Here is a 24,628-nt window from a genome sequence, read left to right as displayed (position 1 = left end):
CTACCAAACTCGTCTCAGTACTGAACTGATCTAAATAATCCTTGAGATAAGCAATGTAGTTAATAACTTAAATAAACTTCTGTTTAAATAAAGTTTTGTATTTTCATGTTTTCCTCTCCTACCTCTGTTTCTTTCCGACTTTCTTTTACAGTTGTTATAAAATACTTAATCATTTTTTAAAAAAATAATAACCTTTTTTTGTTTTGTTTTGTTTGTTTCTTTCACACAGACTGCCAAATTGCTATGGTTCATCTAATGATAATGTCAATGACACTACTGATAACTGCTGTTGCTATTGCTACAAGTTCTTCCACAACTGCTGATCTCCGAGAAACTTCAGAATTATCATCCTGTGCTCAGCCTTTACAGAAACATCTATAAATATGAACTGGTCTTTTCACTTTCATCACCTGGGGTGTTGCCAGTGCTGCTAACTCAGGTGGACTAATGCAGGCTGCAAATAGGTCCTGCTAGCCAATGGTAGCAAACCATGTCTGTGCTCCGCAATGTCTTTGGAGGATGTGTTTCTAATAAGAGCACAGAGAATATCAAAACTGAAAAGTAAGTATTCTTCTTTCGTATGCAGTCACACTTTTAGCACACAAGAATATCACCTGACAGTTTATATAGATACCTCTGCTAGGTAGTTGACGTTAGGAAGGACATCCAGCTGTAAAAACAGTGCTGAAACAGACACAGAAGTCTGGTGCAGGCTTCTGCCTGGCCAGCTCCTGTCCAACCCATAACTCTAAGGCCCTTCAATTCTAAACCTTGCTTCCACACCTGAAATTTCTTCTCTAGTTCTGGTAGTGATTCTGCTAAGGGAGCAAAGTCATCAGCATAGAGGAACTCCCAGGGACAACCTGTCTTGAATTCCTCTGTTATTGCCTGGAGGACTATGATGAATAAGAGGGTGCTGAGGGCTGATCCTTGGTTGACCCCTACTTCTACCCAGAATTCTTCACTATACTCATTGCCAACCCTTACCTTACTAATGGCATCCCTGTACAGGACCTGTACAGCTCTTATGAACCACTCGTCAATCCCCAGTTTCCACATCGCTCACCAGATAATGGAACAAGGGACCCTATCAAAGGCTTTCTCCAAGTCCTCAAAAGCCAAGTATAGGGGTTTATCTTTGGCTAGGTATTTCTCCTGAAATTGCCATATCAGGAATTAGTGGTGATTCTACCTAGCACAAAACCAAACTGCATCTCATCTGAGCAGACTCTCTCCCTAATTAGTTGGGCTATGACCCTCTCTGTGATCTTCATCACCTGATCCAGCAGTTTGATACCCCTGTAGTTATTTCTATCTAGAGCATCACTTTTACCTTTGTAGCAGTTGACTATGGTGCTGCTATACCAGTCATTGTGTATAACTCCTTCGTGAACTATCTAGTTTACAATACAGATGACTAGGCCATAACCCACACCACCAGATATTTTAAGCATCTCAGCAGTGATTCCTGATGGGCCGGGAGCTTTTCCTGACTTCATGTCCTTAATTGCCTTATCTACCAGGGTGTTGTCTATTCGGATAGCTGGTCCCCCTAGTGGGTCAACATTTGGCAGGCTCCTCCTACCATTCATTCTCCTCATTCATAATGGCTTCTCCAAGCCTCTTTCTTTTCAGAATCATTAAAAGCAAGTGCACCATCATCCATATGGACACATTTCTCTCCTGTGACATCTCAATTTTCTCTAACACACTATCTTGCAATCTGAAATACTTCAGTTCTTTAGTTCTCACGTTGTTGAACATTGGCAAACTTCTTCTTTTCTGCTTCTCCCTTGGCTATGTATACCTGTCACCCAGCCTCCCATCTGGCTATCTGGTACAGTTCCCTGCTACTCCCACTTTCCAGTTCTGCTTCTTTGCTCTAATGGCCTTGTCTACCACATTATTCCACCACCACGTTACTCTAGGTCTGGAAGGGACTTTGCACCAGCCATAGGTTTGGTCTGTGGCACTCAGTCAGCTGTCCTGTAGGAATTTTCAGCTACACTCTATGTCCAAAGTCTGTAGCTCTTCCTCCCTCTCATCAAATTTCTCGATGAGGATGTCCCTAAATCTCTGACCATGTGAAGGGTTCTTTAACTTCCAAATCCTTCTTTTCTGGATTGGTCTGCTTCTTGGCATCTTTCTGGCCTCAAGTCTAAAGTCACTAATGACTAGTCTTTGCTGGAGGGTACATTCTTCACCCAGGAGGGTCTTTGTATTTAAGAGCAACCCTGTGTCCCGCTGTCTGGTGAGGATGAAATCAATCTGGCTAGCATAGTCACCTGATTGATAGGTTATCAGGTGGCTGTCTGGCTTCCTGAAGTTAGTGTTGCAGATTAATAGGTTACATGCATCACAGAACTCCAGTAGCCTAGTTCCCTCTTCATTTCGGGAACCAATTTCATGGTCCCCGTGTAGACCATTGAAGATACCAGATTGCTGTCTGTCATGCCCTTTGAAATCTCCAGCCACAAAGATGAGGTCATGGCCACCCATCCTTGAGGTAGCCTGTAGAAGGGTATCATGAAAGTGGTCCTTCTAATCGTTTGATAGGCCCACTTGTGGGGCATAGGTGGAGATAATTGTAGCTACACTATTCTGCAGGACTAGCTTGAGCTTAAGCAGTATATTCCATTAACTAAAATACACATAATGCTATTCTGAACCACTGCTTCAGTTATGAATAATGAACTTTTGCCTAGCCTAAAAGCTCTTTGTGACACTGGTGATTGGTTAGTCATTGTTATTTTATACCAGTCAACATCATCAACGTTTTCCATGCTGGCATGGGTTGGACAGTTTGACTGGGAACTGGTAAGCCAGGAGGCCGCACCAGGCTCCAATCTGATCTGGCAGTGTTTCTACAGCTGGATGCCCTTCCTAATGCCAACCACTCCAGGAGTGTAGTGGATACTGGCATTGGCCACATTTGGATGGTGCTTTTTACATGCTAGCAGCACAGGAGCCAGTCGGGGGTGGGGGCTGAAATGTGTCTAAGCATGCAGCTGCTAGTGGACACTTGCTTCTGATGATGCTCAAAGAAACAGAAATCTAGATTTAGCAATTCTGCCTACGCTGCTGGATGTTTTTCACTTGCTACTGATACAGTTTTGTGCTTTTTAGCACTATATATCTATACTACAGTTTTCTTGTTTTCTACTGTATATCCACTTTAAGTAAGATATTCAGAATGCCATTTTGAACGAATACTACTTCTTTCACTTATAATGAGATTAGATATCCACTGTTGTGTTTTAAGGAATGAAACATAAAATTTGAGACCTTTCCAATGATTTCGAATGGTAACAAAAAGGCCTGTGTTTAAACATTGTAAACTATATGATCTTATTGAAGGCTCGTTTGGTATTAATTAAGAGTATAAGGATGCTTTATAACTGAACTGACGAAGAATGTAGCAAAGATGCATAACAAACAAGTGTAGGGTTGGGGAATAACTATTGCTCCTCTGGAACTTAAAATATATTTAATCATTCTGATTCAACAGGAAAATAATTGTGGAGATTCATTCCAATTACCAAGGATTCAAATGAATGAGCATTTCTAATTCTTAAAAGTAAAACACTCTTTCATTTTATAGTTCAAAATAACGAAGGAAAGAGCCAAGTTTCTTCGGTAAAGAGAATCATGCACTTGTATACATTTTGTATTTACTATCTATGTGTAAAAATGAAAGTTTAAAAAATTATAGCAGGCGCAGGAGTGGCTGTGTGGTAAGTAGCTTGCTAACCAACCACATGGTTCCGGGTTCAGTCCCACTGCGGGGCATCTTGGGCAAGTGTCTTCTGCTATAGCCCCGGGCCGACCAATGCCTTGTGAGTGGATTTGGTAGACGGAAACTGAAAGAAGCCTGTCGTATATATGTATATGTATATGTGTGTCTGTGTTTGTCCCCCTAGCATTGCTTGACAACCGATGCTGGTGTGTTTACGTCCCCGTCATTTAGCAGTTCGGAAAAAAGAGACCGATAGAATAAGTACTGGGCTTACAAAGAATAAGTCCCGAGGTCGATTTGCTCGACTAAAGGCGGTGCTCCAGCATGGCCGCAGTCAAAATGACTGAAACAAGTAAAAGAGTAAGGTGAGAGTGTCAAGGAAATGTTTTGAAGAGGACAGTCATAGCTTGAAAAAATTACCTGCCCAAGTAACAAACCCCTCCCTTAATTACATGTATAAACGTTTTGATATTTAAAGATAATTATGAAATACTGAAAAATTATAATCTCTGTAAACAGTGATCTTTTTTTCTAATTAATTGCCTGTAAGCTTAATTGTTGTTAATTAGCTCAGTAATCAGACATAGGACATGAAAAGACTGAAGGGGTGGGAGCTACGCAGGCTGTAGCTTATATAGTTTATGCTCAAGGGTAGTGCGAGATTTTGTACCAAACCCAGATAAGGTTCAAACAGAAAACTTTGAGAATGACCAAAGTTTATAGAAGCAGTAATATGAGGGGTTTTTTTTCCTTTTTTTTTGGGGGGGGGGGGTTAATGAACTACAACTAATTGTGAAGTTACAGTAAATGAAACAGTGAGATGCATAAAATGATGATGTCTATCCCAGCAAAAAAACCTGCCTCTTGGCATTTCTCTTACTTTGGTGTCATACTGTAAAATGGAGGAGAAATTCTTGAAGATTCAGATTTTGGGCAAATTGTATTTTCACAGTAATTGTTCCCAGATTGTTTTCTGATGTCTAACATTGAATCCTACAGATGTGTCTTGATCATCCATAGCTCGAAAAAAAGAAAAGTGTTACTATCTGAACACGAGTGTGTGGTGCTGATGCATGTGTGTAATTATTGTGGAGGCGCAATGGCCCAGTGGTCAGGGCAGCGGACTCGCGGTCATAGGATCGCGGTTTCGATTCCCAGACCGGGCGTTGTGAGTGTTTATTGAGCGAAAACACCTAAAGCTCCACGAGGCTCCAGCAGGGGATGGTGGTGATCCCTGCTGTACTCTTTCACCACAACTTTCTCTCACTCTTACTTCCTGTTTCTGTTGTACCTGTATTTCAAAGGGCCGGCCTTGTCACTCTCTGTGTCACGCTGAATATCCCCGAGAACTACGTTAAGGGTACACGTGTCTGTGGAGTGCTCAGCTACTTACACGTTAATTTCACGAGCAGGCTGTTCCGTTGATTGGATCAACCGGAACCCTCGTCGTCGTAACCGACGGAGTGCTTCCATCCCGTGTAATTATTAAGGTGTGTGAGGAAGGCATGGATGTGTGGATGTGGAAGCAGGCACAAATGTGAGGTAAAAAGGAAGGCAAGAGGAATGTGGAGGGCATGATAGAGGTGCATGCAAGGGTACAAATTTGAGCTGCTGTTAACATGGAAGGAAGTTATGAACAAATGAAGTGAAAGAGTGAAACGGTAAGAGTTCAGGGACAGAAGAGGAGTTACACAAAAATGAATTAGGAAACAAAATACTGGTGAAAACATAGAAGCAGTTTGTATGTTTATGCATGGGTTTGTTGATTTATGTCTGAATATTTGAGGCTGTGGACACACATAAACACAAACAAACAAACAAAAATTAAATACTGAATGAACTACTTTATTGGTAACTGTAGTTCACTGATACCAGTTCCCTCTGGCGTTAACTTGGCCAGTTTTCAAAGGATAATATTGAATAGTTTATCTATCTGTTGAAAGGCGGTGGTACAGTTGACACTGATTGAGTAGACATCATAGATCATTGTTAAGTCCAGATCAGTTGGTTTTAAAATAATAATAGTATTTTTTGTCTCCATCACTCACAGACATGAAATGAATAAAGTATGTATGATTATATTAAATTTATATTTTGCATATCTGCTAGAAACCCAGCCTTGCTCTGACCTAGTACCATCATTGCTTATACCTAATTCTGGCTGTAGCTACAAACATTTTGGGAAGATTTTTTGAAATAGCTACATGTCAGGGAATTATAAATAAAGCTTTGATATCTTAAATATAGAAGTTTTTATGGGTAGTTTTTATGTTTAACATTAAATAGCAATAGAAGGACAGAAGTGCTGGTGTCCTAGATTAAATGACATGCAATATTTACTTAGGTCTCCTCTGAGTTGAAATCCTGCTCATGTTTCATCTCTCTGGGCTTGTAAAATAATATACTGCAGTTGATTCAATCAACTATATCCCTTTTCTGCCAGTGTGGGAAATGAATATTTAATACGGCAGAGTGTATTATAATACTATTAATAATATCAATTCTTGTTTGAATATTAAATTATGACACATTAGACACAGCAGGTGATATAGCATATCCATCCTATACATATGGAGTAGAGGTTTTTGACAGCTGTTAAAATACTGGTTACTAAAAGCTGAATAAATGTGAAACAGCTTTGTGAATATGTGTTGCATCTCAGCTCATATGTATTGAGTTAAAATGTACTGTAGGCAGTGGTATAGCAAGGGTTCTCAGCATTGGTGGTGGGGAGCTAAGACACCTTTAGCACCACCACCCCACTTTAATTAACAGGCATAATAGGCCAGAAGAAATTTTGTAATTCTTCACATCTGCATCAGGGAAAGGGATGCCCCCTGCTCCCCCTCTTGTTACAGCTCTAACTGTGTGTCCTGTTGTGTATTTGGGATGGACACTTAATTTCATGTAGTTAAATCACCTTGCTTTTGAGAATAGAAGTTATGTTAGCTCTGATAGATTCACAGGATACTCTCCAGGAGGAAATTTCTTTCTCATCTTTTTAATATTGTTTAAGTAGAAATGTGTACCTGTTTTTGTGAATACTCACTGATACTCTATATAGAGTACCTACTCTATAAAGACATTTACATTCATTTGTAATACTGACAATGATCAGTTTGTGAGGAAATATTAATTTGGTAAAGCAATATTCCATGAAACATCACTACTTTTAGTCAGTTTATTAGTTTCCTGACCAAATCTTCTCAAAACCACTTGCTCGGTATTTAGTGATGATTGAACACTTCAGCGTTTCAACCAGCCATTTCAGGCCCAAATATGTTACCTGTTTCATGTTTCAACATGCTAAATCTGGCCTCTTACACCTGCCCTACAATGGCATTCTAAAAATGAGCAATCACAACATTGAAATCTTGAAGCTACGAGATAATGCATGATTAGTTCAAAATGTGAATCAGCGCAGGCGCAGGAGTGGCTGTGTGGTAAGTAGCTTGCTAACCAACCACATGGTTCCGGGTTCAGTCCCACTGCGTGGCATCTTGGAAAAGTGTCTTCTACTATAGACCCGGGCCGACGAATGCCTTGTGAGTGGATTTGGTAGACAGAAACTGAAAGAAGCCTGTCGTATATATGTATATATATATATTATATATATATATATATATATATATATATATATATATATGTATGTATGTGTTTGTGTGTCTGTGTTTGTCCCCCTAGCATTGCTTGACAACCGATGCTGGTGTGTTTACGTCCCCGTCACTTAGCGGTTCGGCAAAAGAGACCGATAGAATAAGTACTGGGCTTACAATGAATAAGTCTCGGGGGCGAGTTGCTCGATTAAAGGCGCTACTCCAGCATGGCCGCAGTCAAATGACTGAAACAATTAAAAGAGTAAAGAGAGTAACTATTAAATTTGACAGTGTAATCTGGATGCTAAAGGTTTAAACACAACTTGTTTTCATTTTTGTTTGGGATTCTTATCTGGGTGGATAATCATGCAAAAATATTTTTGTGATAAGACATTGTTTTACTTCCATTAACATCATCATCATCACCACCACCACCATTCAATGTCCATTTTTCATGCTTGCATGGGTCAGATGGGACTTGTTGAGGCAGTTTTCTATGGCCGGATGCCCTTCCTGCTGCCAGCCTCTTTACCTGCTTCCAAGCAAGGTAATATTTCCCTATACTCTTTTACTCTTTTACTTGTTTCAGCCATTTGACTGCGGCCATGCTGGAGCACCGCCTTTGGTTGAGCAAATTGACCCCGGGACTTATTCTTTGTAAGCCCAGTACTTATTCTATCGATCTCTTTTGCCGAACCGCTAAGTGACGGGGACTTAAACACACCAGCACCAGTTGTCAAGCAATGCTAAAGGGACAAAAACACACACACACAAACATATACACACACATACATACATATATACATATATACGACAGGCTTCTTTCAGTTTCCGTCTACCAAATCCACTCACAAGGCTTTGGTCGGCCCGAGGCTATAGCAGAAGACACTTGCCCAAGATGCCACGCAGTGGGACTGAACCTGGAACCATGTGGTTGGTTAGCAAGCTACTTACCACACAGCCACTCCTGCGCATATGACCAGACATGTTTTTCATGGTAGACTGGAAATGAACAGCAATATTTACAACCATCACAGGATGTCGAGACATGGGTACACACAACACACACACACACACACACACACACACACTAGGCTTCTTTCAGTCTCTGTTCCAACTCTACTTACTAGCCTCTGGTCAGCCCAAGTAGAAAACACTTGTCCAAAGTACTGCAAGGTGCTGCAAAACCCAGGACCCTCTGGTTTAGAAACAAGCTTCTCCTCCACACAGCTACGCTTGCACCTGAAAAAGTTTCGTCAGGCTCATGTTTTAAATTTCTGCTTCCATTTTCACATACTCTTTTACTTGTTTCAGTCATTTGACTGCGGCCATGCTGGAGCACCGCCTTTAGTCAAGCAAATCGACCCCGGGACTTATTCTTTGTAAGCCTAGTACTTATTCTATCGGTCTCTTTTGCCGAACCGCTAAGTGACGGGGACGTAAACACACCAGCATTGGTTGTCAAGCAATGCTAGGGGGACAAACACACACACACAACACACACACACACATACATACATATATATACATATATACGACAGGCTTCTTTCAGTTTCCGTCTACCAAATCCACTCACAAGGCATTGGTCGGCCCGGGGCTATAGTAAAAGACACTTGCCCGAGATGCCATGCAGTGGGACTGAACCCGGAACCATGTGGCTGGTTAGCAAGCTACTTACCACACAGCCACTCCTGCGCCTATTCATTTCTTTTTGGTAACGCCATCTATTTTCACAAAATCTTCTCAAACACTTGTACTTCTGAAGAATACTTGTATCCGAAGTGGGTCAACAACCACCGAACTAATCAAAGTTATGATTTTTGATCTTTTGAATTCATTTCACTATTTATTTTCATCTTCCTTATATATTTTAGAATCTATTTCAATTATTTTTGTTTTTGTTTCCATCTTTCATGGAAATATTTTTAAGAAAATGGAGGGAGGGAGGTGACTACTTGTACATCAGTTGTTGAGGAAGCTTTGGGTGGCTGCTATGGGTGACCACATACAGACAGGAATTCTGGTGCTGCAGGATTTCGGTTGAGACCATTCTGTCTTTTAGCAAGACGTTCAGAACCACTTTGTCCAGCATGTCCTTTTCTAAGATGGTGGGGTTTGAATTGTGGGATATTTGGCTGCTATTTCTAGCAGGTTGAGTAAACATTAGAGGTACCTTCATTGGCTTATACAATCTTTGTGATCGACAGACTGAAGTGGAAGAGTATGAGGTTGTATTTTGGTGGAAGTTGACGAGTTCCAAAAACAAAATTGTTCAATATTGTGTGCAATTATTAGTGTTAAATATAATTTACAACATAGGTGTAGGCATGGTCCATAAGTGGGGGTGTGGTTGTGTAGTAAGAATTTTACTTCCCAACCACACAGTTTTGGATTCAGTCCTGCTTCATGGCACTTTGGACAAGTGTCTTCTTCTATAGCCATGGGCCATCCGAAGCCTTGTGTGTGGGTTTGGTAGAGAGAAACTGAAAGAAATCCATCGTATGTGTGCCTGTGTTACTGTCTCCTGTCTTGACACCGCATAATAGTTGTAAACAAGTGTTACCATCCTTCATTTCCAATCTTCCATGTGGAAATATTACCTCCCTTGAAAAAAGTGGACATTAAAATGATAATTATCATGATAATGACATTTATAATATAAGGATGCGGGTGGCATGTAAAAAGCACCCACTACACTCACGGAGTGGTTGGCGTTAGGAAGGGCATTCAGCTGTAGAAACATTGCCAGATAAGACCGGAGCCTGGTGCAGCCTTCTGGCTTCCCAGATCCCCGGTTGAACCATCCAACCCATGCTAGCATGGAAAGCGGACGCTAAACGATGATGATGATGATGATGATGATGATGAAGGATGTTTTTAGTTGTTAAATCAGCATCTGTGGGATGATCATGTTATTTTGTTAAAACTCTTAAGAGTGTTGAATTACAATGAAGCAAAGATGAAACATGAATAAAGTCAGTTACAATGGTAACTGATTCAAAGTCAAAGCAAAACAATGCTAATGGTCTAACACATCAGTATGGTGTTAGAATCAATGGATTTATAGCCATTAATCATGATGAGGGTGAAAAGTTTTATGTTAAGAGATGAAATAAGAAAGTGAAATATTTTATGAATGGAATAACAGAAAGAGTAATGCTTAAACACACTCACTGATAGATGCACTCTTACAGAGCTTTTAGCCATTATTAGCCATGAGAGAAGATAAATGATTTGTAAAATTTATGTGACTGATCAATCCTACTAAGACTAAAATATGGCAGATCGGCAAATATATCCTTGGTAAAATAATCCCCTTACCTTTATCTCTATGGAATTGTGCAGTGGAAGTCATTAAATGGCTTAAAGCAATTCCCGATGAAAACAGATGCAAATTTTTCCAGTTCAGCATTTGTGATTGTTATGCATTAATCACTCTGCTCATATTGATTAATACAATTATTTATGCTAAATGAATCGCCACTATCGCAGAGAAAGAAATTGAAATACAGGCTTGAAAACCAGTCGTCAAATATGATAACATATGGATTACCAGAAAATCTAAGAATCCTTTCAATGTTACCTGTCAGTACCCAGAACTCTACGGAAACTAGTGACCTCATCGTCTCTACATACTGCAAAAATGGAAGCCTGCTTTCCTGGAATCTTGGGTAATTTTTATTGAGACAAAGGGGCTTTAATTCTAAATACTGTCAAACCATGTACAACCAATGGATTTAGAGAGAAAAAAAACCTCCACAGCTTCTCTAAGGCCATCATCTGTCAAAATCAGCCATACATTTGCACATGTATGCACAAACCTGGGGAAAATTCTTGAGGAAGTCCAGCTGCTATCCATGCATGCAGTCTTCTCTCTCTGCAACGCTGATCTTTATTGGACGGAAAAGCTACCAACCTGGGTTGATGCAGTTTGGCAACTGTGTCATTGCAGGCATTGCTTTCAAAATGCTAAGAGGGTAAAGACCCCCTTCGGTCATGAGTGACCATGGGATTGCACCTAGAAAGTTACCCTCCTAGACACAAGTCCGGGCAAGGTTGTTTATGGAAGACCAGCAGTCGCCCATGCATACCGGCCTCCCCTCTCCATGCCACCAGTGTTATCCAAGGGAAAGACAAAGGTCGATACAGCTTGGCACCAGAGACGTCGCAACTCATTTCTACAGCTGAGTGAACTGGAGCAACGTGAAATAAAGTGTCTTGCTCAAGAAAACAACACACAGCCTGGTCCGGGATTTGAGCTCACAACCTCGTGATCGTAAGCTCGACGCTCTAACCACTGAGCCACTGAAACAATTATTGCACAGTACCTTGCTCAATCCTCTAGAAACTCTGTTGTTCCACTGCCCTAGATTGGTACTCTTTTAATCAATGCGGAGAGGATGAAGAGTAAAGTTGTTCTCAGTGGGGGTTGAAGTTAAAGTCAATACAGGAACATAAAAATTGACAACCGGTGGTAGGGAGTAGTAAAGATGATGAAAGGTGTATAATCAACAGATGCCTAATACATGACACATGCTTACACACACACACGCTTGCAAGTGTGTGCACACATACACACACATACACATGATATATAACTACAGTTTAAGCGGAAGGGTAAACTTGACAAGCAGTTGCTAGGGGAAGGTAATGAAATTGTATGTGTGTGTGTGTAGGTATATTTATGTATCTCTATATGATGGAAGCACTCTGTCGGTTACGACGACGAGGGTTCCGGTTGATCTGAATCAACGGAACAGCCTGCTTGTGAAATTAACGTGTAAGTGGCTGAGCACTCCACAGACACGTGTACCCTTAACATAGTTCTCGGGGATATTCAGCGTGACACAGAGTGTAACAAGGCTGGCCCTTTGAAATACAGGTACAACAGAAACAGGAAGTAAGAGAAAGTTGTGGTGAAAGGGTACAGCAGGGATTTACCACTATCCCCCTGCCAGAGCCTCGTGGAGCTTTAGGTGTTTTCGCTCAATAAACACTCACAACGCCCAGTCTGGGAATCGAAACTGCGATCCTATGACCGCCAGTCCGCTGCCCTAATCACTGGGCCATTGCGCCTCCACCATCTCTATATAATAATAACTGATATAAATGTTGGTTATTTGATTTCTCTAATCATGCTTTACATTGTATGGAGAGAGAGGTACAGAAGGCATTCATACAAGAGGTACCGGATGCGTACACATGCAAGGCACTGAAGAATAAACATTTTTAATGAAATTTTGCAAAGATAGGTTTTTGACGGGGTACATTGAAATTTATTAATTAAGTTTAATAAACTAAATATACAAATGAGAAATCTATTTTATTTCATTTTAATAAATATTTTCCTTTTGAAAAGTAGCATTCATTTCAGCATTTTGTACAAGCACCAAGAAATTTGATAAAAATTGAATTATAACTATTGTATGCATAACATATTTCCTGGTAGTAACCATGGTAACAAAAGTATACTTCCAAAGTTACTTGTCATAAGATTGGTAACTCTCTAAGATATATATATATATATATATATATAAGGTGGAGGAGAAAATAGCACAGAGGTAAGTCTAAGACATTTCAACTTAAGAGGAAATTTGATAAAAATGATTTTAAAAATTATATAAAGAAAATATTACTGGCTTCAATGTATCTCAATTTATCAAATCATCATCATCATCATCTGCTTTCCTTGCTGGCATGGGTTGGACAGTTTGACTGAGGACTGGTGAGCCAGATGGCTGCACCAGGCTCAAATCTGATCTGGCAGAGTTTCTATAGCTGGGTGCCCTTCCTAATGCCAACCACTCCGAGAGTGTAGTGGTTGCTTTTAAAGTGCCACCAGCACGAGAGCCAGTCAGACAGTACTGGCGACAGCCATGCTCAAATGGTGTTTTTCATGTGCCACCTGCACAGGAGCCAGTCCAGCGGCACTGGCAATGACCTAACAACCTCGCTCGAATGTTGTTTTTCATGTGCCAGTAAGGCGATGCTGGTAATGATCATGCTTGAATGGTGCTTTTTATGTGCCACTGGTACGGAAGCCAGTCAGCAGCCCTGGCATTGATGACACTCGGATGGTGCTTTTAATGTTCCACTGGCACAGGTGCCAGTCATGCAGTGCTGTCATTGGCCACGTTAGTGAATCTGATTTTGATTGTGATTTCACTTGCCTCAACAGGTCTTCACAAGCAACGCATAAGTAGGCTGGTTACACTGCTGACATAGGCCACAGGTTATGGTCTTACTTGGCTTGCCAGGTCTTCTCAAGCACAGTATATTTCCAAAGGTCTCGGTCACTAGTCATTGCCTCGGTGAGGCCCAATGTTCAAAGGTCTTGCTTCACCACCTCATCCCAGGTCTTTATCAGTAAAAATTTATTAAAATTTGAAGTAAAAACAGTTTATCTTTTGTCTGGGGGTCAAGAGACGTGTTCTTGACCCCCAGACCAAAGATAAACTGTTTTTATTTCAAATTTTTATAAATTTTTACTGATGTTTGATAAGATGGAATTCATCAAAACTGATAATATTTTCTTTATATAATTTTTAAAATCAGTTTTATTAAATTCCCTCTTAAATTGAAATGTCTTAGACTTACTTCTGTGCTATTTCTACCTCCATCTTTTATATGTAAAAATTTGATTTATATAGATCTCTAATCTTTTTTCAACTATATATATATTTTATTGTGTCTGGGGAGAGTCATTTTGTTTTAATGCCTTATTTATTAACACACTTACCAGTTTAATTTCCACTTGTTTACTTATTTTTTCTAAAATGTTCATTGTTTCTTGCAACATTGCAACCTCATCAATATTAGTTGACTGTCCATTATCAGAGCTGCGTTCTTTTTGTTTGTATATATATACACACATACATATATATACATATTGTTATGTCTAGGGAGAGTCATACTGCCTTAATATCTAACACATTCACTGGTTCAATTTCCACTCATTTTTTTTCTTGTGTCTTCCAAAAATTATAAATGAGTGGAAATTGGACCAGTGAGTGTGTTAGATATTAAGGCAGTATAACTCTCCCCAGACACAAAATTTGTTTCAACGGACAAGTCCACATAAAGGATCTTGCAAACCAGGTACAAAAACGAAGTAACCTGTTTAAAGCAGGTGTTGCCTCTCTAACTTGAACAAAGCAAATGACACTTTCCCAGTTAGAACAATGTTTTCTTTCTCTTTTCTTACTTTTAATCATCACCCTATAAACATTTACCTTTCATTTTTCTTCCTCTTCTTTTTCAACTTCTTTCTCTCCACATTTCCTCATTTCTGTTCATCTAATTAAATAATCCATAAAGATGTTTCTTTATATGTTACAAAAATATACTATTAAATTGCACCTACTTTACAACCATTATACCCCATCCACAAGCTGAATCAAAAAAATATGAAAGACTTGGAAATCCAGACAAACTTCACAATCTGACAAAAGCAGCTCAGTTGAAACTTTACAGTCACAGTCGACTTTTGCTTTGTAAAAGATAAATGCTATACTCTACTTAAATAAATTTAGTTTCCCTTCAATTAATGTTTTTTTTTAAATTTTTTTATGAAAACACACATTAGCTTGGGCTGGATTAAATATTTTAGATTAAATAGTTTAGATTTTAGACAAAACTCTTAGTATACTATTTTTGTAAACTAATTTTTCTATTCTAAATTTCAATCCCTCTAACAGTCTTGAATATAGCTTGACACATTTGTGTATCAGTACATTTGAATCCTTCTAAAAATTACACTTTACACTGAAGGACATTTTTCTCTTTCCACTTTACTATTTTACAGAATTATTGTATATATATATATATATATATATATGTATATATGTATATATATATGTATATATATATATATATATATATATATATATATATATATATATATATGTGTGTGTGTGTGTGTATATGTATATATGTATATCTATATGTGTGTGTGTGTGTGTATATGATATATGTATATCTATATGTTGTGTGTGTGTGTATATGTATATATGTATATCTATATGTGTGTGTGTGTGTATATGTATGTATATGTATATATATATGTATGTTTGTATGTATGTATGTATATATATTAGGAGAGTTTACGAAAAAAACAAAAGACGAAGACAGTTGTGTACAAAACAACAATGTATTAGTATAACGCTCAGGAATAGAAAAGTCTTTTACGTTTCGAGCCTACGCTCTTCTACAGAAAGGGACACAGAAAAAACAAGGAGAGAAAAAAAATGTATAGTGGCTAACGATCTATCAAATATGTATGTATAATAATATATTATATATATATAAATCTGTTGTATGTGTGTGTATATATATATATAATATATATATATATATATATATAAATATGTATGTATGTGTGTGTATATATATATACATATGTATATTATATATAATAGTATGTATGTGTGTATATATATAATACATCTTATGTGTGTGGTATATATATATATATATACATATGTATATATATATAATCTGTATGTATGTGTGTGTATATATATATATATACACATATATATTATATAATATACAAATAGGAAAAAAGCAACAAGAATGGATTAAAATCTCGGTACGATCGTTTCGTACGAGGACATCTTTATAAGCTACAAAAAATGCAGTGAATACAGATGGCTCGTACTCGTCAGCACCGAAAAAACATAGAGAAATTCCCAAACATCAAAAGGGTAGATACAAAAGAGGTTGTAAGATTACAGTCACTTTGCCTCTTATATCGTTTTCAGAAATTTATGCATGACTGTATCCGAAATTTCTTCACACAACTTGATTAAAAATTCAATATGAGCTATTGTAGACATGCACAATTCTGTAGTTTAAAACCTTTCATCGGATCTCATGAATCGAACTTTCTTCAATGCAGTTAATCTACAACCTCTTTTGTATCTACCCTTTTTGATGTTTGGAATTCTCTGATGTTTTTCGGCTGACGAGTACGAGCCATCTGTATTCACTGCATTTTTTGTAGCTATTAAAGATGTCCTCGTACGAAACGATCGTACCGAGATTTTAATCCATTCTTGTTGCTTTTTTTATTATTGTAAATCACCCCACTTGTCGTATGGTTAACACCATATATGATTTCCGTGCATCCTAGTTAAGGACCATATTCATGTGAATTCTTTAGAATTCACTTGAATCTCAATTACTTAACCGTATATATATAAATATGTATGTATGTTGTGTATATATAATATATACATATATATATATATAATATGTATGTATGTGTGTGTGTGTATGTATATATATATATATATATGTATGTATGTGTGTGTGTGTATATATATATATATAATATATATATATATCTATATATATAATATATAATATACACATATATTTGTGGTGGTACTTTATCGGTATGTTTTATTTATTTAGTTACCTTTTGTTTCCATTAAAGTTATAGCACTAGTTTGATAAACCTCTAAGATTTTTCAGCAAATTATTTGCAACTGTAGCTAGTTTTCTTTCGACTTACAAAATGAGTTGTTTTTTTGTTTTTTTTTTATTTAACTTCAGTAACCTTGTAAACATGGCATACTTACAGTTTAACTGGTTTGTATTTAATTTTCCTTTAAGTTTCCATTTAAATTGTAAATTACTGAGCTAAATGGGTAGAATTAACTGGTCAAAGATGACTGAGAATATGACCTTTTCACTTGCTGTTAAAATGCCTGAGATGTGGAGAGAGACACAAGATATCAATGCAGATATCAACAGTTGATTTTAAATGTTACAAAAGCATGTCTTGCTAATGCATATCATCACAGTATCTATGACTACAGTATTAATATCATTCCTTGTATTTTATATTTTGGCAGTAGTGGCTGTGTGGTAAGTAGCTTGCTAACCAACCACATGGTTCTGTGTTCAGTCCCACTGCGTGGCACCTTGGGCAAGTGTCTTCTGCTATAGCCCCGGGCCGACCAATGACTTGTGAGTGGATTTGGTAGACGGAAACTGAAAGAAGCCTGTCGTATATATGTATATATATATGTATGTATGTGTATGTGTTTGTGTGTCTGTGTTTGTCCCCCTAGCATTGCTTGACAACCAATGCTGGTGTGTTTACGTCCCCGTCACTTAGCGGTTCGGCAAAACAGACCGATAGAATAAGTTGCTCGATTAAAGGCGGTGCTCCAGCATGGCCGCAGTCAAATGACTGAAACAAATAAAAGAGTAAAAGAGTAAAGAGAGATCAATAAAGCTATACTGTGACACACATCTTCGTTGCATATCATGTTTATCCCATTATTTTCATATTAGGTTTAGTGTAGTAAATTTCAGTATGTACAGGAATATATGCAACGTGTACTAGCTGCAACCTTAGCTTGGTCTCTCCGTCATGTTCAAAATGTTGTATCTTGCCTTTGCATTATTTCGTTATAATATCACTGAAATTTGGAAGCATAGTTGCTAGAATAAAAATGGACTAGGCAAAATTCGGAGAGATACTACCTTTGTTGGTAACAAAAGCCTCTCCCTCAGAGAGAAATGCAGATTGTATGATGCCTGTCTACAAACAATTATATTACATGGCAATGAAGCATGGGCTGTGACTACAGAAGACATATTAATGGGTTGAAAGAAGTGAACCAGCATGCTCCTGCCGATCGGTAATGTCAGTGTTCATGTAGAGCAGAGTGTAAATGACTTAAGAGAACATTGGGTATAAGGGGCAGAGATATGGTTGCACTGGTATGGTCATGTGGTATGTATGTATGAGAATGCTTAGCGGTATTCCGGCTGCCGTTACGTTGTGAGTTCAAATTCTGCCGAGGTCAACTTTGCCTTTCATCCTTTCGGGGGTCGATAAATTAAGTACCAGTTAAGCACTGGGGTCAATGTAATCGACTTAATACCTATGTCTGTCCATGTTTGTCCCCTCTATGTTTAGCCCCTTGTGGGTAATAAAGAAATAGGTATGTATGTATGAGGACAGATGCATTGTGGAGGGAACTTGTGGAAGGTGTAGATGAGGGACAGAGTGGTGAGAAATGATCTTCAGATGTTGAACCTTACAGAGGAGATGACAAGGGGACATGACTTCAGGCAATTTGCTGTGCTTGAGGAGAAGACATGTCAAGCTAAGTAAAATCATGGCTGTTCATACAGCCACTACCCCCTCCCAGACACATAATTTATCTTCTATCAAAACTCCCCCACAACCCATTTTCCCAATACTCCTACCGCCTGTTACATGTCCCTCTCCACCTTAACTCTCTCACGTGCCTTTCTGCACACTCTCCTTGCCCTCACATATCTACCACACTCCAATTTCTCTCATTATCACTTGTTACAGTCATGCCTTCCCCAACTTTAAACATCTCCCTTTACACTCTTATGGAGCATCCCCTTCTGTCCCCTCTGTACTACTTATGACCCTCCACAATACATCTCCAACACCATCTCTCTCCCTCTCACCTACACACACTCTGATTGTCTTTCTATCCTTTCTCTCTAACTCTCTTCCACCTTCCTCTCCCTCCTTATCCTACTGGGGTAGCTAAGTATCTCCTCTATAATAAGACAACTATCTCTGTCCCTCTGTTATACTCTAACCGCTTGCCCGGCACACAAACACTTCCCTTGGTTCCCCTCTTTTCAGCTGAGAGGACTTTGTCTTGCAATCTACTTGATGACCCCACAAGCGCTGCTTCCATATGAAAAGCATTTGTGCTGGGGCCACGTAAAAAGCACCCAGTACACTCTCTAAAGTGGTTGGTGTTAGAAAGGGTATCTGGCTGTAGAAACCATGCCAAAACAGACACTTGGAGACTGGTGCAGCCCTTCAGCTTGCAAGCTCCTGCCAAACTGACCCATCCACACCAGCATGGAAATAGACATTAAATGATGATGATGATATGTAAGGACAAAATGTTTTTGATATAGTCTTTAGAATAGTATACTGGTAATAATAATAAGGTTAGTCAGAAGAAACGAAGAAATTGTTCTTTAGTTTATTTATATACAAGTACAGAGTCTTCAAACTTTCCAGTGAAATTAAATGGAATGAAACTGTTTTATTTTATTTTATTTCCTTGGGAAATATAGACTTTCTGTGCCTCTACATAAATAAACTAAGGAACAATTCTGTCATTTCTTCTCACTAACCTTATTATTATTATTATTATTATATTATTATTATTATATTATTATTATCAATGTGTGTGTATATATGTATGTATATATATATATATATATAGATATAGATATATATGTATATAGATATATAGATATAGATATATATATGTATGTATATATATATATATCTATATATATATATATGTATGTATATATATATATATATATATATATATATATAGATAGATAGATAGATAGATAGATAGATATGTGTGTGTGTGTATCTATCTATATATATATATGTGTATATATATATATATATATATATATATATATATATATAGTAGCTCCTAATGTTGATGAGGTGTTTTTTTACAGAGATTGTGCTGTTTATGTTTTAAGCTACAATAAGCTGGCTTGGTGTCTTTGCCAAACAGTCTATTCAACATTTTGTTTTTGTATGTTGATTGGTATTTTAGTCGTTCAACTGCAGCTGTAAGTTCTTGTTTTGACTTGTGTAGTTCGTAGTTTTAAAATTTCAAAGTTTTGTGTCATGATAGTGTTTTACTAATTTCTTTGGTTTTACTTGCTTCTGATGTTTTTGCAAATGTGGAAGCACTCCGTCGGTTACGATGATGAGGGTTCCGGTTGATCCGATCAACGGAACAGCCTGCTCGTGAAATTAACGTGTAAGTGGCTGAGCACTCCACAGACACATGTACCCTTAACGTAGTTCTCGGGGGATATTCAGCGTGACACAGAGAGTGACAAGGCCGGCCCTTTGAAATACAGGTACAACAGAAACAGGAAGTAAGAGTGAGAGAAAGTTGTGGTGAAAGAGTACAGCAGGGATCACCACCATCCCCTGTTGGAGCCTCGTGGAGCTTTAGGTGTTTTCACTCAATAAACACTCACAACGCCCGGTCTGGGAATCGAAACCGCGATCCTACGACCGCGAGTCCGCTGCCCTAACCACTGGGCCATTGCGCCTCCACTTTTGCAAATGTATTATGTATTTCACTACACAGCTACAGTAATCTGTGAAATGATTCTACCAAGCCATATGATTTAGTTTTTCAATTTACAAGGCAACCATGACATTAAAGGTTTGTCTGTATCCTGCTTATGTTGCATCAACTCTTTGCAATGATTTAACAATATGAGGCAATGACAAATGACTGAGACCTTTGGCAATGTGCTGTGCTTTGGAAGGAAGATCCATCGAGTCAGATACTGGCAGATACTGGTGTTACGCAACATGCTCCCATGCCGGTGGCACATAAAAGAACCCATTATACTCTTGAAGTGGTTCATGTTAGGAAGGGCGTCCAGCTGTGGACACCATGCCAAATCAGAATGAAATCTGGTGCAGCCCCTCAGCTTACCAGCATGGACAACAGATACTAAATGATGATGATGATCATCATCATTGCTAGCATATATAAAAGAAGGTATAGGATCTCATACATTGTTTTTTTAACTTTTGGAATGGATTCTGTTCTGGTAACATTTTGTTATTTCATTGACTACTTCCAGTTCTAGTCAAATCAGCACTTTTTGTATTTTTGACATGCTACATGGCAGTGAAACATGGGCCGTGACTGCTGAGGATATGCGTAAGCTCGCAAGAAATGAAGCCAGTATGCTCCGATGGATGTGTAATGTCAGTGTTCATACTCAACAGAGTGTCAGTACCTTGAGAGAGAAGTTGGACTTAAGAAGCATCAGTTGTGGTGTGCAAGAGAGACGTTTGTGCTGGTATTGCCATGTGGCGAGAATGGATGAAGATAGTTGTGTGAAAAAGTGCCACACCCTAGCAGTTGAGGGAACCTGTGGAAGAGGCAGACCCAAGAAAACCTGGGACGAGGTGGTGAAGCACGACCTTCGAACTTTAGGTCTCACTGAGGAAATGACTAGAGACCGAGACCTCTGGAAGTATGCTGTGCATGAGAAGACCCGGCAGGACAAGTAAGACCATAACCCGTGGCTTTCTACACGGGATGTAGCCAGTCCACTTATGCATACCTTCCCTTCATGGGACACAAAACTCTACTTGTGAAGACCTGTTGAGGCAAGTGAGAATCAGAATCAGAATCGAAATCGATCAATGGAAATTGCAGCTGAGTTACCAGTGCCGGTGGCACGTAAGAGAACCATCCAAACGTGGCCGTTACCAGCGCCGCCACGACTGGCCTCGTGCCGGTGGCACGTAAAAAGCACCATCCATTCGTGGCCGTTGCCAGTCTCGCCTGGCCCCCGTGCCGGTGGCACATAAAAGCTCCATCCATTCGTGGCCATTGCCAGCCTCGCCTGGCCCCCGTGCCGGTGGCACATAAAAAACACCATCCGATCGTGGCCGTTTGCCAGACTCGTCTGGCACCTGTGCCGGTGCCACGTAAAAAGCACCCACTACACTCATGGAGTGGTTGGCGTTAGGAAGGGCATCCAGCCGTAGAAACATTACCAGATCAAACTGGGCCTGGTGCAGCCTTCTGGCTTCCCAGACCCCAGTTGCACCATCCAACCCATGCTAGCATGGAAAGCGGACGCTAAATGATGATGATGATGATGATGATGATGATGATTTCAAGTTGATATTTTTATATATGTTCCAGCATATTATCCTAAATTATTTCTAAGATGTTGTTTAGTTCCTGATCAGTCCCTGATTGCACATATCCTGCACTTAGCCATTCCAGCTGTGACCATCTAGTCTCTTTTGCAGGGTAACTAATACTACACTAGCTAGTATGTCACCTCCTTTGTTTTTTAAATGACTGCTGCAGATGATTTGAGAAAGATCTAGCTTTTATTTCTCTCAGAACGAGCAGCCATTTTGAGAATCCATCAAAAGATATGTTACTAACATGTGTGTCTGTGTAGTCCATACCATGCCCCGACTGGCACGTAAAAAGCACCATCCATTCGTGGCCGTTGCCAGCCTCGACTGGCCCCCATGCCGGTGGCACATAAAAGCTCCATCCATTCGTGGCCGTTGCCAGCCTCGCCAGGCCCCCGTGCCGGTGGCACATAGCACCATCCATTCGTGGCCGTTGCCAGTCTCGCCTGGCCCCCGTGCCGGTGGCACGTAAAAAGCACCATCCGATCATGGCCGTTGCCAGCCTCGCCTGGCCCCCGTGCCGGTGGCACATAAAAAGCACCATCCGTCCGTGGCTGTTTGCCAGCTCCGTCTGGCACCTGTGCGGGTGGCACGTAAAAAGCACCCACTACACTCACAGAGTGGTTGGCGTTAGGAAGGGCATCCAGCCATAGAAACACTGCCAGATCAGACTGGGCCTGATGCAGCCTTCTGGCTTCACAGACCCCAGTTGAACCGTCCAACCCATGCTAGCATGGAAAGCAGACGCTAAATGATGATGATGATGATGATGATGATGAATGCATGTGTATCATTCTTTTCATTATCACCATCATCATCATCATCATTATTTAATGTCCGCTTTCCATGCCGGCATGGGTTAGATGGTTTGATTGGAGATGGCAAGCCAGAGAGCTGCCCCAGGCTCCAGTCTGTTTTGGCTTGGTTTCTATAGCTGAATGCCCTTCCTAATGCCAGCCACTCCTCAGAGTGTATTGGGTACCTTCCATGTGTCACTGGTACTGGCCATTACCATGATTTCACTTAACTTGACGTGTCTTCTCAAGCACAGCAATTTGTCCAAAGTTTCAGTCCCTTGTCATTGTCTTCCATGAGACTCAACATCCAAAGGTCACCTTTCAGCACCTTGTCCCACATCTTCCTGGATCTCCCTCTTCCACAGATTATTTCCACAATTAGTTATTGGCACTTCTTTTTATAGCTGTCCTTGTCCATACGCATCATATGACCATACCAGCGCAGTTTTCTTTCATGCTTAAAACCTCGCAATAGAAAATTGGATCTAACTTAAAAATAATGAAAAACTTAAAGAAATTTTCATCATTGAAAGAGAATCTATATTTGAATCAAGCAAGCATGTGTTTCTCGTTTTGCATAAAGTGACATGCTTCACGAAAAATTACTTCAATCTTTTAGTGGTGCTACTTTTTGAAAAAGTTGTCCATACCTGTTTTAAATAATTAAATGACTGAATGGATAAACTATGGATATATTTGCTCACACCAGGAAGCAGTTTAAACCTGCTACAGGCATTTCATAGTGGTTTCTTGGCAGAGATCTTTATTCTAAATTGCTTCAGGTCACCCAGTTATTGAGAATAGGAGTGGGATAAACTGGGAATGATATTTGTTATAGACCTATCATCCTCTCCAGGCTGAGAATTATCTCTTATCTACTTCATGTTATAAAACTGCAGATAAACACTCACTCCCAGGAGATATCTTTTGGCTTGAAGGATTTTGCATAACACTATTTATGTATATTTATTATACTGAAATATATTCACATATTTTTAAAAAATCTAAGCCTAAGTGCAGGCTTGGTTGTGTGGTTGAGAAGCTTGCTTTAGTTCAGTTCCACTGTGCAACACCTTGGGCAAGTGTCTTCTGTAGCTCATGGCCAACCAAAGCCTTGTGAGTGGATTTGGTAGACAGAAACTGCAAAATAACCTGTCATATATGTTTATATATACATACATGAATGTGTATACACATACATATGTATGTATTTTTATATATAAGTATATATATATATATATATATATATATATATATATATATAATATATATATATATATACATATATATACATATATATATATATATATATATATATATATATATATATATATATATATATATATATATACATATATATATACATATATATATGTCTATGTGTGTGTGTGTGTGTTTTTGTGTTGTGTTTGTCTCCCACTATTGCTTGACAACCAGTGTTGGTTTGTTCATATTCCCATAACTTAGTGGCTTGGCAAAAAAGACCTGTAGAATAGGTACCAGGCTTTAAAAAATAACGTCCTGGGTTTGTTTTGACAAAATCCTTCAAGGCAGTGTCCCAACATAGCCACAGTCCAGTTGAAACAAGTAAAAGATAATAAAAGATATGTTAAAAGTTAAAGATTTCGTTTCTTTACCAATCTGTTTAATTTGCAGGGCAAGAAAACAGAATCATTTTGTGCTTTTCAGTGTCAGTGAGTGCATAGTTGCTGGTTGTGGAAAGATTTGAAGATGTCAATGCCCAGCTGTTGCCAAT

The 24,628-nt window shown here is 39.0% G+C and overlaps 1 protein-coding gene across 3 annotated transcripts in view; it reads left to right on the top strand.

Annotated features, from left to right (window-relative positions):
- The window catches only part of LOC115216434, a 254,983-nt gene that overhangs the window by 131,900 nt on the left and 98,455 nt on the right, over positions 1-24,628 (top strand). For all 3 annotated transcript variants that reach the window (XM_029785770.2, XM_029785784.2, XM_029785779.2), the window contains exon 2: positions 230-561. In XM_029785770.2, the coding sequence (XP_029641630.1) occupies positions 491-561 (71 nt within the window). In that variant the 5' untranslated portion in view covers positions 230-490. The remainder of the gene's footprint in view (positions 1-229; positions 562-24,628) is intronic.

The sequence above is a fragment of the Octopus sinensis genome, linkage group LG1 (assembly GCF_006345805.1).
Source record: "Octopus sinensis linkage group LG1, ASM634580v1, whole genome shotgun sequence".
NCBI classification, from domain to species: domain Eukaryota; kingdom Metazoa; phylum Mollusca; class Cephalopoda; order Octopoda; family Octopodidae; genus Octopus; species Octopus sinensis.
Note: the sequence above shows the minus strand (reverse complement) of the source record. Positions and strands in the feature narration are given on the sequence as shown.